Source organism: Lotus japonicus, chromosome 4, assembly GCF_012489685.1.
Source record: "Lotus japonicus ecotype B-129 chromosome 4, LjGifu_v1.2".
In the NCBI taxonomy this organism is placed as follows: domain Eukaryota; kingdom Viridiplantae; phylum Streptophyta; class Magnoliopsida; order Fabales; family Fabaceae; genus Lotus; species Lotus japonicus.
This window is the reverse complement of record NC_080044.1, coordinates 67,610,437-67,622,671: the sequence shown is the minus strand read 5'-3', so window position 1 is coordinate 67,622,671 and position 12,235 is coordinate 67,610,437. Positions and strand designations below refer to the sequence as shown.

At 38.7% G+C, this 12,235-nt stretch overlaps 1 protein-coding gene and 1 pseudogene across 1 annotated transcript; both read left to right on the top strand.

Annotated features, from left to right (window-relative positions):
- Positions 1-1,827: 1,827 nt before the first annotated feature.
- LOC130711880 (NADPH--cytochrome P450 reductase-like) lies at positions 1,828-7,500 on the top strand (annotated as a pseudogene).
- A 1,984-nt stretch (positions 7,501-9,484) lies between these two features.
- Positions 9,485-10,426, top strand: LOC130713215 (uncharacterized). Its single transcript, XM_057563003.1, has one exon. The coding sequence runs from the start codon at positions 9,485-9,487 to the stop codon at positions 10,424-10,426; it is 942 nt and encodes a 313-aa protein (XP_057418986.1).
- Positions 10,427-12,235: the final 1,809 nt, after the last annotated feature.

Here is a 12,235-nt window from a genome sequence, read left to right as displayed (position 1 = left end):
CAACACGTGATTATATGACAGAGCCATGCTACTTTGGTTGCCACAGAGGATGTAAAGGGTTGTCCCGGAATGTGCCAAAATGCAATACTCAGTTTCAAGCCTTTAAGGCTAAGTATGGCCTCCGAGAAATCATTCAACTTAAAATGCAAAACCACAATCAACATTACAACAAGCCTTCAAGGAAAGAGTTAACGAGCAGAAATAGGAGGTGCTAGTTTAAGCACCAATCCACCAATCTTTAATCCAAATTGTTCTTTAAGCAAATTTTAAACTCTCTTGCAGGAGAGTTTCCTGCACCTTGGCATCAGAGAAGAAATATTTTCGGCCTTTGCCAGTTATCGGCAGTAAATCTCACATACTTAGACTAGATGACAAAATCGACCTATTAGGGAATCATATAATTGCAAAACCTAGTATAATCATGTTTTCCCAGTCGTTTTGATAGACAGAATATAGATAGAATTAAAATAAGAAATAGAATGTTTATGTGGGTATTTTTCTTTTAAGGGCACAAAATAATCACTTGTCTTTTATAGCCATAACATGATCATAAAATAATCACTCATTTCACAAAGTGTCAAGGTGCATGTTTGGTCATATGTTGGATGTGGGTGTGCATACATTCCAAGAGTAACAATTTTCTGCTTTTGCTGCAAAGGTATGAACAATTGTAAGAGTAACAATTGGAGCTGATTTCACAGTAACACCTACCATGAACCATGCCAATTGCATGTTTAGATTAGCACACCAAGCCAAAGCACATTGAGGACAACGCTACAGCTTGTAACACAAGCAGAACCAGGCACACAAAACTAATAACTTTTTTAATTGTAAGCGTACCATGCCCCAACCTACTCATATCTAATCCTATCCGAAATATGAAGAGCATCAAGCAGCGTCAGATTTCCCTAAAATCACCCCAAGAAATGTGAACAATCTAAAGATAGGCGCACTGTTTGCGAGTGCATCATGGATCCATATCTCTAAACATAACTACAAAATGCAAAGCTGCATTTAAGTGAAGATACAATGACAGAAAAATTTGGAGTTTTAGTTATGTCATAACAAAGCAGCTTTTATCATTCTAGTCTTCTGGAGCATCTTCAATTTCTTCATCCTCTGGTACTCCACGAAGGTACAGGACATTGTTGCATCTAGAAATATATATGGAATAAAATTTAACAATGGTATTCAAAAAATGACATTATGAAAGGTGGTTATACTGTCAGAGTGACCAAATGAAACAGCCTTAAATCTAATTAAGAAAATAAAAGCACAACAGGCACAAAAGAAGAGATGCATATATTGCTTTTAAGTTTCAAGTGTAACTGTATTTCTGGTTAGACATTCTGCAATGTTCAGAAATATGAAAAAAACACCACCGGTGTGTTACTGCCTTGAAATTTTTTATCTGGATCGGAACATGACACAAATAAGAGACAAGGATGAAAGTAAAGATTTGACTCACCTTGGCCAGTAATATTTCAGTTAAAAAATAATTTTACCAAGCAGTTGTCCCTATCATACAGGAAAAAAAAAAACACCAATGAGTTAATTCACAAATGTACCTGCAAGTTCATATATCCTGCAATATGAAACAAAAAACACAATTAACAGATGATAAAAAACCAGCATTGTTTGGAAACCAGCATTGAGCCTGTTTAGTTTTCAGTTCGGGGAATGTGAAAGCAAGCATATTCACTCAACTCAACAAGTGCATTCTGTTGGCTAAATGTGTATTGAAAATCGTGATCTTGAATTCTATTACTTCAAACGGACTTTCTAATTGAAAACCAAACTGACACATTGTTTCCCTCGCAAGGCAACAATTATATAACTCCATTCTCTTCTCATTTCCATCTTCAAGAGTCTCTCTCTTTTCCTCTCTCAACTCCCAACTACTTCACACACCTAACATTCTCGTCAAAGAGACTCTTTCTTCTTCAACTTCCATGGAAGAATCAAGCTCCATGAAGATTTCACCGCTGGATATGATGTCCGCCATGATCAAAGGCACACTCGACCCTTCCAACATCTCCTCCACCTCCGGCGCCGGCTCCATCATCCTCGAGAATGAGTTCGTCATGGTCCTCACCACCTCCATCGCCGTCCTCATCGGCTGCGTCGTCGTTCTCATCTGGCGCAGGTCCACCGGTAACAATGCTAAGTCCATCGAGCCTCCCAAGCGCGTCGTCGACGAGGCTGAGGTTGACGACGGCACCAAAAAGGTCACCCTCTTCTTCGGCACTCAGACTGGTAATGCTGAAGGATTCGCCAAGGTAAATTGTGTACACATTGAAGCACAGTTATCAGCACAGTTATCAGCCCAGTTATCTGTATTGCTTGATCACTGGAATTTTGCTTTGTCAACAGGCGCTTGTGGCAGAGGCAAAAGTGCGATACGAGAAGGCCAAGTTCAAAATTATCGATTTGGTAGTGTTTGCTTTCTCCTTTTTTGCTTTTTTTTTTTTCGTTTGGTGTGTGGATTTCATGCTTAAGCTTTTGGGGGTTTACTGACCAGGATGATTATGCTTATGACGACTATGAGCATGACGAAAAGTTCAAGAAGGAGACACTGACACTCTTCTTCTTAGCTTCGTAGGTTTTGTTTTTCTGGTTTTCATGCCCTTCTTCTTTGTGTGCTGTTTTCTGAGGATTTAATTCTAAATTGTGGGGTGAGTGTATTGTAGATATGGTGATGGTGAGCCAACTGATAATGCGGCGAGATTTTACAAATGGTTTATGGAGGTAACTTTTGAAATTAGCCCCTTGTTGCATTGACATTATTCATTTCAGAGTAGTGTTATACATATTGAATCATTGACTTTGATTTCAGGGAAATGGGAAAGAAAAAGGATGGCTTCGAAATCTTGACTATGCTGTTTTTGGTCTGGGGAACAGGACATATGAGCATTTTAACAGGGTTTGCATTTGATTCCTACATTTATTTCTGGCTTTTTTTAAGCTTTGAATCCAATCATGGAGTTTCTTCTTCCTGTGCTGTATCTCATGCCGATTTTAATTGACGCAGTTCGCCAAGGAAATGGATGAAAAGCTTGCTGATTATGGTAATTTGTCTTTATATCACTTTGTGTCCTTCATGAATTTGTGTGCTGTGTGTGAATTGGCAGGCTTCAATTGCATTGGTGCCGATCAGCATTTTGAAGAATAGAAAACCATCTATAACTACACAATTTGTTACCAACATGTATTTTTCACTTACGTACATTCCTGTTATTTTTGTCACCACTGTGTTTAATGCTGGATACTGATTGAAACTTCCATGCTTTTTCCTATGGGTTGAAACTCTTACTAGTCAATTTACTGTAAATGCATTGGAAACTCCTCCCCTGGGATCACATTATCCTTCTAGTTAAATATTGATTCAATTCTCTTGGTCTGGATCCCTCGATGGGGTTGTCACATGACTGGTTATGTTTTATAGAGAGATTCACACACAAATGGTTTATGCATGATTTGAATCTTTGTATAGGTTCTGCAATTTCTAACACAATTATTGTGTTGATCTCTCTTCAAATGACTCTCACGTGACAAGGCTCAAATCCTAAAATCTTTATACTGCGTAAAAATTGTTATCATGAAACAATTAAGGTCTTCTACTCAGCATTTAAAATGTCGAGGGTCTAACCTTCTATAAAGTCATCTTGGTTCTCCAGATTTTGTCATAACTAAAGTATTCTGTATGAGTGGCCTTATATGTGTGTGTTCTTTTTAATCAATTTGATTTCTGCCGGTTGTCATTTAACCGTGGTTCACATAGTTTTTGTTGGCAACATAGTTTGTATATACCATGAAGCTGATTATAGTTATTCTTAAATTTTATTTTACTACTTATTCTTTCCCACATTGTCACATTGATAGATTTCACCATCACTCGAATCTGACCTGTCTTCTGCAATTTCAGGTGCGAAGCGTCTTGTCAAAGTAGGTCTAGGAGATGCTGATAAATGCATAGAAGATGACTTTACTGCATGGTACTGAGTTGTTTAAGTTGTTTTGAATCTATTGGAGCGGGACTCAAATTTTATGCTGATATCCACCTGTTTCTCCTTCCCTTTGACTGTTATCACAGGAAAGAAGAATTGTTGCCAGCATTGGATGAATTGCTTAGAGGTGATAGTGATACAACTGTGTCTACACCCTATACGGCTGCTGTGTTGGAGTATCGTGTTGTTATTAATGATCCATTAGATGCATCTGTCGATGAAAAGAAGTGGCATAATGTTAATGGCCATGCTATTGTGGATGCTCAACATCCAGTCAGGTACATCAGAGTTGAATATTTATAGCACATTTGGTTCCATGGTGAAATGCTCTAGAATCTAATATGTTTAGAAGCCAAAATTTTAGCTTATAAGTAAACATGCCTTGGATTCTGTGCAAATTGTGAAACCAAACATGCTATGCTATTAGTTGCAACTGGGTTATATCATACTGTAATTGACATGCATGCTTACTAACCGTGCAGGTCAAATGTGGCTGTGCGAAGGGAGCTTCATACTCGTGTGTCAGATCGTTCTTGCACACATTTAGAATTTGACATTTCAGGCACTGGAGTTGCGTAAGTATCTGCTGGTGGAAATATAATTGTATTAGCACAATTGTTGATATATTGTACTGACACTTTTCTTTTTTCATATGGCTGTTTTGTTTCACAGATATGAACGGGGGACCATGTTGGTGTTTACTGTGAGAATTTATCTGAAACTGTGGAAGAGGCAGTAAGATTACTAGGTTTGTCACCAGATACCTATTTCTCCCTCCATACTGATGATGAAGATGGGAATCCACTTAGTGGAAGCTCGTTGCCCCCTACTTTCCCACCATGTACTTTAGGAACAGCAATTGCCCGATATGCAGATGTTCTGAGTTCACCCAAAAAGGTGCTTCATTTTAGTTTGATTGATGCATCCAAAATTTCAAACTTTATCTCTTTATCTTCTTAATGGATTCACTTTATGTTAACAATTAATAATTCTTTGAACATCTTTGCCAGTCTGTTTTGCTTGCCTTAGCTGCTCATGCATCTAATCCATCTGAAGCCGACCGCCTACGACATCTTGCTTCACCTGCTGGAAAGGTATTAATATTTTTCATGTTAACTTTTGATCCCATGTTTCTCATTTGTATGCTACTTTTGTCTGCCTGTACAGGATGAATATTCAGAGTGGGTGATTGCCAGTCAAAGAAGTCTCCTTGAGGTCATGGCTGAATTTCCATCAGCCAAACCTCCAATTGGTGTATTTTTCGCAGCAATTGCTCCTCGCCTGCAGCCAAGATTTTATTCGATCTCATCATCTCCTAGGTTAGTTCTGTTTGGTACTCTTTGCTTCACTGTAGGTAGACACGCGGTTTTGTGGGTATGTAGAACTAACAGTTTGGCTGTTTGCTAAAATTCACAGGATGGCTCCATCCAGAATTCACGTTACCTGTGCATTAGTGAATGATAAAATGCCCACTGGTAGGATTCATAAGGGAGTGTGTTCAACATGGATGAAGGTAAGCTATTATAGACAGTATAATTTTTGTTAAGAAGATTGGCTTTAATTACATGTATTAACTTGAATTTGTTAAAGAAAATTCATGCTGGTTGAATATTATTGTTACTTTCAATAATTTCTGGCCACATTTGATGACACTACTTGGTTATTTTGTGAGTTTTTTCAGTGACTAGAGGCAGCTATTTATTCCTCCGCATTGAAACATAACTTACCTTTTTTTTCATGTACAGAATTCTGTGCCATTGGAGAAAAGTCAGGACTGCAGTTGGGCTCCAATATTTGTTAGACGGTCCAATTTTAAGCTCCCTGCTGATACTAAAGTACCTATAATCATGATAGGTCCTGGCACAGGATTGGCTCCTTTCAGGGGTTTCTTGCAGGTTCAAATCAATAAATTTGATATTTAATCTCCCAATTCTTTCTTCTCCAACTTCCCGTGTCAATTATTTATAAATGTTTTAATATGCTCTTCAGGAAAGATTAGCTCTGAAAGAGGATGGAGCTGAACTTGGCCCCTCCGTTTTATTCTTCGGATGCAGGAATCGTCAATGGTAAGTTATCTATCTTCCTTGTAGATTTGTGTCTTTTTAAAAGGCTTTGTTTTAGGTGTGTGTATGAGTGGAGGCTTAAAAGTTAGTTCGGGTTACCAACATTTTTTTGCTCATTTTTTTTAAGGACTACATCTATGAAGACGAGTTGAACCACTTTGTTAACGGTGGTCGCGCTTTCTGAGCTCATTGTTGCCTTCTCACGGGAGAGACCTACCAAGGAATACGTGCAGCATAAGATGGTGGAGAAGGTACCCACACTTTCTAAGATGCATTTAATTACCAATTCACAATTACACCTTCTCATACTTAACACTTTATTTATGTGGCCAGGCTTCGGATATTTGGAACATGATATCTCAGGGAGCTTACATTTATGTGTGTGGGATGCCAAGGGCATGGCTAGGGATGTGAACCGCACTCTGCACACAATTTTGCAAGAGCAGGTATACATTTATTTTTAAAATAAAAAGCTTAAATTACCTTGGGTTGATGATATATGGGTGAATGTCAAGCCAAATGCACTTATGCATTTTTTACTTTGCTTCCTTGTATCATTGGCTGAACACAGCGATTTTTTATTTGAGATATGTGGTTGTTAACACTTTACACATAATGCCAAAGAGGATATCATTGCTTCCTTGTGTATTGGGACGTCCTGTCTATTTATTGTAGATAGTGTTGTGTCTTATGCAAAAAATAAGTGTTTTTTCTATTTGAAGTCTCTGTCATTACTTTATGTGGTGCATTTCATCATATTCACCATGCCATGAATTTTCTTTACTATAATGCTTGTATCAGAATCAATTCTGAAACTCAAAAGCTACTCATAGAAATTTCTCCCTAGAATTCATTCTGGTTTTTGAATAAATTGCAGAAGGATTTTTAAACACTACACTTCCATGTGTTGCTAGCTGTTCTGTTGAATTTTGGAATATGGTCTTTAGCTAACCAAGTTCACGTGCTTATAAATTTCAGGGTTCTCTCGATAGTTCCAAGGCTGAGGGTATGGTTAAGAACCTACAATTGAATGGTAGGTATTTGCGTGATGTATGGTGATCATATCTGAACGAAGCACATGGAGGTAATAGAAGTCTAGTGGGGTAGTAAGATATTGGAAGAGCCTTATTTGTGCTGTCTTCCATTGGGGTCCTCAAAAAAAAAGGGAGGGGAGGGGGTCTGCTTGTTGTCATCATGGCAATAGCCCCCATGATTCTTTTTTCACTATACTATTAAATGGATTCTTTTTTTGGTTTAATTTAAAACTACTTTGTTTGTAACTAGATTCTGAATAATGTATCTAGCTTTCTTGTAATATTTAGACCTGTAAGAAGGGCTTAGAGATGCAGATGATTCCTTGTATTTGTATGAACCGATAAACAATTGTTTCGGAGATGAAGAAAATATTATTTCTGCAAGTATTGTGAGTAGTTTATAATATGTCCCTAAATGCGATGATATTTTCCCTGCGAATTGCAATCAGCTCTGCTGCAATTTCCATTTCTCATGAACGAACATTTAGATGTAATTTGTTGGTGGATATGTGAACCGATCTAACACATGTTTGTGAATTCTTTTGTAATTGATTTTGAAGGCTAAATCAATTCTGGAATGAATCTTCTGGGTGCTAGAATTGAAGAGAAGTTTATTATAATAAAGTTTGTCCGGAGTTAAAGATAATTTTAGGGTACTTCTGGGAAAACAACTTATTTAAAACTCTTATAATAAATGCTTTATGATAAGCGCATATTTATACGTTAATTTGAGAAACTTGATGAAATAAGTTGAAAAAAAGTTATATGTAAGCTCTTATTCATAACTCGTAAGCTAATTTGAACAACTTATAAAAATAATCTCTCTCAAATACTTGCATTAGTACTTGAAAAATACTCCCTCTAAACATAATTTTAAAAACTGAAAATAAAAATTATTTTTAAGAATAGTTTTTTAAAAATATATTGAAGATGTTCTTTTTAAATAAATATTTATTTTGCAAAATATTTATAAAACATGCCCTTATTTTGGCATGCATACAATAAAATATTAAATATGATAGTGGAATTACCATCTTCAAGGAGACGTTTATTTACTTCACATTAAATGTTTGTTCAGTTATGTGTAATAAGAATGAATTTTTATGTCTATAAAAAAAAATCCTATTCATTTCATCTTAAATGAAATGGGTGTTGAGTGCTAATGTACGTCAGTTTGTATTAGTGCTAACAATAACATATCCAAACATAAATCATGAATAAGGTAAAATGTAGTTTTTTTTTTTATAGGTAGGTAAAATGTAGTTAATTGTCTTTTTTTTTCACCTATAGGCTACAACAACCCTTATGGGTTCAATTCTTTGATATCTTGAATGGTTCTTTGTAGTAGTTTAATGTTGCCGTCCAACAGAAATACAAAAGAGTTTACTAGTATATAGGATACAAATTGAAAATGCTTATTCTTCCTTGTTCCTTTCCATGGTCGTATCATATAGCACTCCTCAATCTCCATCAAGCTACAGCTAAATAACTATTGTTAGCTAAACCATATAATATATTAGTCGTGTCATTCTACTTATTAATGATGGCAATTATTAATCAGGCAGGTATGGAGCATCTATATTCAACCATATTATGAACCGAATTTTTAGTTCAACAAATTAATCAAAATTTCCCCAACCTGATTGTAATGAAACATGCCACACAAGTATTATCTCTAGTAAACAAAGTCAAATCATTTTGATAGAAAATCTCAGTTGTGACAAGATGCTGCCTTTTGTCAGCCACGACTAAGGCTATGTTTGTTTTATCCCTATACTCATATATTTAGTTCTAAGTCAATATATGTTTTTTTAGTGAAATTTGAAATAATTAATATTATGGAAAAAACAATAATTTTCTAAACAAAGGGGACGATTGAAAAATTCATTCAAAATAGAAGGAACAAATCAGAATTAAAAATAATCATTTCAAAAAAAAAAGAATTAAAAATAATGAGTTATAAGTTCAAACGCTATTTAAATTATTTTTTCGCTGTAACAAAAAAAACGCTATTTAAATTATCATTTTAAAGTGTCTTAGGATAGGAAAGGGGCATCTTCATATCAGAAATCTAAAAAGAAATGGAGAATAGCATGTTGTATTAACAACCTTGGGGACAAATCCATAAACATCGTCTGCTAGGGTTTCAAGTATACGATGGACATTGACGGCGAGAACGTGCCACCTGACGGCGGAGACGGCGGGCAACCAAGAGGATGACTTTTCGTGACAAGCTAATGGGGGGAGCGACTGCACCAGCTCCTAAGGTGTTCAAGGATCTTGTGGATCAAGGGAAAATGAAGGTTAATCTTGTGAATGGCAATCGTCTCCTCCCTCAAGTCACGACTGATAAGGAAGTGATTGAGGAGATGTGTGCTCCATGGCGGAATCTTTGATTGTTTGCCTTTTGGGGAAGAAGCTTGGATATAGAACCATGAAGGTGAAACTTGCAAACACTTGGAGGCTCTCTGGTGACTTTGACCTCCTAGATGTCGACAACGGGTTCTATATGGTGAAATTTGACATGAAGGAAGATCGAGAGAAGGTCATCAACGGTGGCCCGTGGATGATTTTTGACCACTATTTGGCCGTTTCAACTTGGAGCAGGGAGTTCGTTTCACCTGTGGCCCGTGTTACCAACACGCTAGCTTGGGTGCGCATCCCAGGCTTGAATGTAGTTTTCTATGATGAAAGCTATCTCCTCTCTGTGGCCCGTGTGATTGGGAGACCTATAAAGGTGGATATGAACACGTTGAATGCGGATAGAGGAAGGTTTGCCAGAATTTGTGTGGAGATTGATCTATCACTGCCAGTGGTGGGTAAGGTCTGCATTGAAGGCTACTGGTACCAGATTGAGTACGAGGGACTCCATGTGATCTGCTCTAAATGTGGATGTTATGGCCATCGGAGTAGAGAATGTACGGCACCAACGCCGGTGGCGGAAAAGGCTCCAGACGCAGGGACAGGAGCAGGCGAGGCTACGGCGAAAGAAACCCCGGTGGCGGAGGTCGTGACGCCGGCGGATGGTGAACCAGGTCAGGAACAAGTCATGGAGGGCCCAACCCAAGACGTTGCCATGGCCCAAGGAGAGAACATTCCGTCAATTAAGGATAACATTAATGCAGCCGCTGCGAACAAGGAGATCCCAAGTCTGATTCTTGATGCCGGGTTCGAAATTCATGGAGAATGGTTGACTGTGGTTAAGAAAAAGAAAAAACTGTCTCCTAGAACTCTGGAACGTAAAGGGGGGGGGCGAATCATGCAGATTCCAAGGAGTAATGATTGGCAAATCAAAACCGCCTCATGGAGCACGAAATTCTAGTGATGTTGTTGCTGTCTCTAATTTTAAAAAGAAGGTGGGGCCCCCTAATGCCTTCAATTTCGTTGCTGGTAGCTCCAGCCATGCAGCTGGAAAAGTCCAAGCAATTAAAAAATAAAAAAGGTCCAGAATGGTGGGCCCAGATGATTCTCAACATTTAGCCATTCAGGATTCTTCCACTCAAGAGGTGTTGCTAAGGGAGCAATCAAGTATGATTAATGATGACTTAAATGTCAATGATTCACTACGTAAAATTGGTGCACATGTGCATGCCCTGGGTAATTAACCATAGCATGTGGGTCCCCTATTCATATCATTTTTTAATGATAGGATTTGAAGATTTTAATATTTTCATGTGGAATGTTAGAGGAGCTATTAATGTCAATGCACAATTAGCTCTGAAGGATTTTTCGTGTTAGAAGACCTGATGTCATTATCTTGGTAGAGACTCATTGCCATTTTTAGCGTACTGACAGGTTTTGGAGAGGGCAGGGTTTCAATCTTTTTTGCCTAGAGGAAGCTGTGGGTCATAGTGGGGGAATTTGGGTCCTTATTCACCAAAGTTCCAAGGCTATAGTTACTCTCATTGACTCTTTCTCTTAAGCTGTAACGTTTGATATTGCAGTAGGAGTCTATGCTTGGACTTGCTCGGCTGTCTATGCGAGCCCAACAGTGGTGAATAGGGATTCTCTCTGGGACCACCTCTCTATTCTTCGTACTCAGATTACCAAACCTTGGCTTGCGGTTGGTGATTTTAACGAAATTCTTTACCCTTCTGAGGTTAGAGGGGGTGCATTCCTCCCTGGGCGAGCGCTTCGGTTTGCCTCCGTGTTGGACAATTGTGATTTGTTAGACCTTGAAGCCAAAGGGGGCCTCTTTACGTGGCACCGGAAAGAAAGAGGTATCCTTCGTATTTCTAAGAAGTTGGATCGGGCTTTAGCTGATAGTGAGTGGCGGTTGTCTTTCCCTGAAGCCTTTGTAGAAGTCCAAACTAGAATGCACTCGGACCATAACCCCATCCTAGTAAGGTTCAATGCACCAGAGGAGCGGACCAGAGACCGACCCTTTCGTTATCTTGCTGCTGGTCGAATCATGATGAGTATAGGAGTGTGGTCTAATGCGTGGCGTGGATCAGGAGGTAACCTTCATGAGAAAATCCATCGGGTGCAGACTGATTCCATGTCCTTCAATAAGCATACTTTGGTAATGTGTTTTCAACGGAAAAGGCACGTGGAAGGAAGACTTCGTGGTGTCCAACGTGATCTTGACACTAGGGTGACTTCCAGTATGGTTCAACTTGAGGAGCAGCTGCAATTGGAATACAGGGGTATCCTTAGGAATGAGGAGCTTCTATGGTTCCAAAATCCCCGGGAAAATGGGTCAGGTTTTGGTGATCGCAACACAGCTTTCTTCCACACTCAAACCATTATCCGTCGGAAGCGCAATAAAATCCATAGGTTGCAATTGGGAGATGGTTCTTGGAGCTCTGATGAAGGGACACTAAGGAGTGAGGCCGAAATTTTTTCAAAAATTTGTTTTGCACTGCTCCTGATATATCTAATGCTCATTTTCAGGTTGAGAATCTCCCAACAATCCCGCACGATTGCACAAAGGATCTTTTGGAGCCGTTTCCAAGGCAGAGGTCAGAGGGCCCTTATGTCCATGAAATCCTTCAAGGCCCCAGGCCCCGATGGCTTCCAACCAGTGTTCTTCAAAAAATATTGGGACATTGTTGGGGAGGATATTTGGAGGGTTGTGAGGGATGCCTTTGTGACTGGCTCTATTGACCCTGCTCTCGCTGAGACCTTGATC

Coding starts and splice junctions, on each gene's coding strand:
- LOC130713215 (XM_057563003.1), top strand. CDS start 9,485: ATGGCGGAATCTTTGATTGTTTGCCTTTTGGGGAAGAAGCTTGGATAT.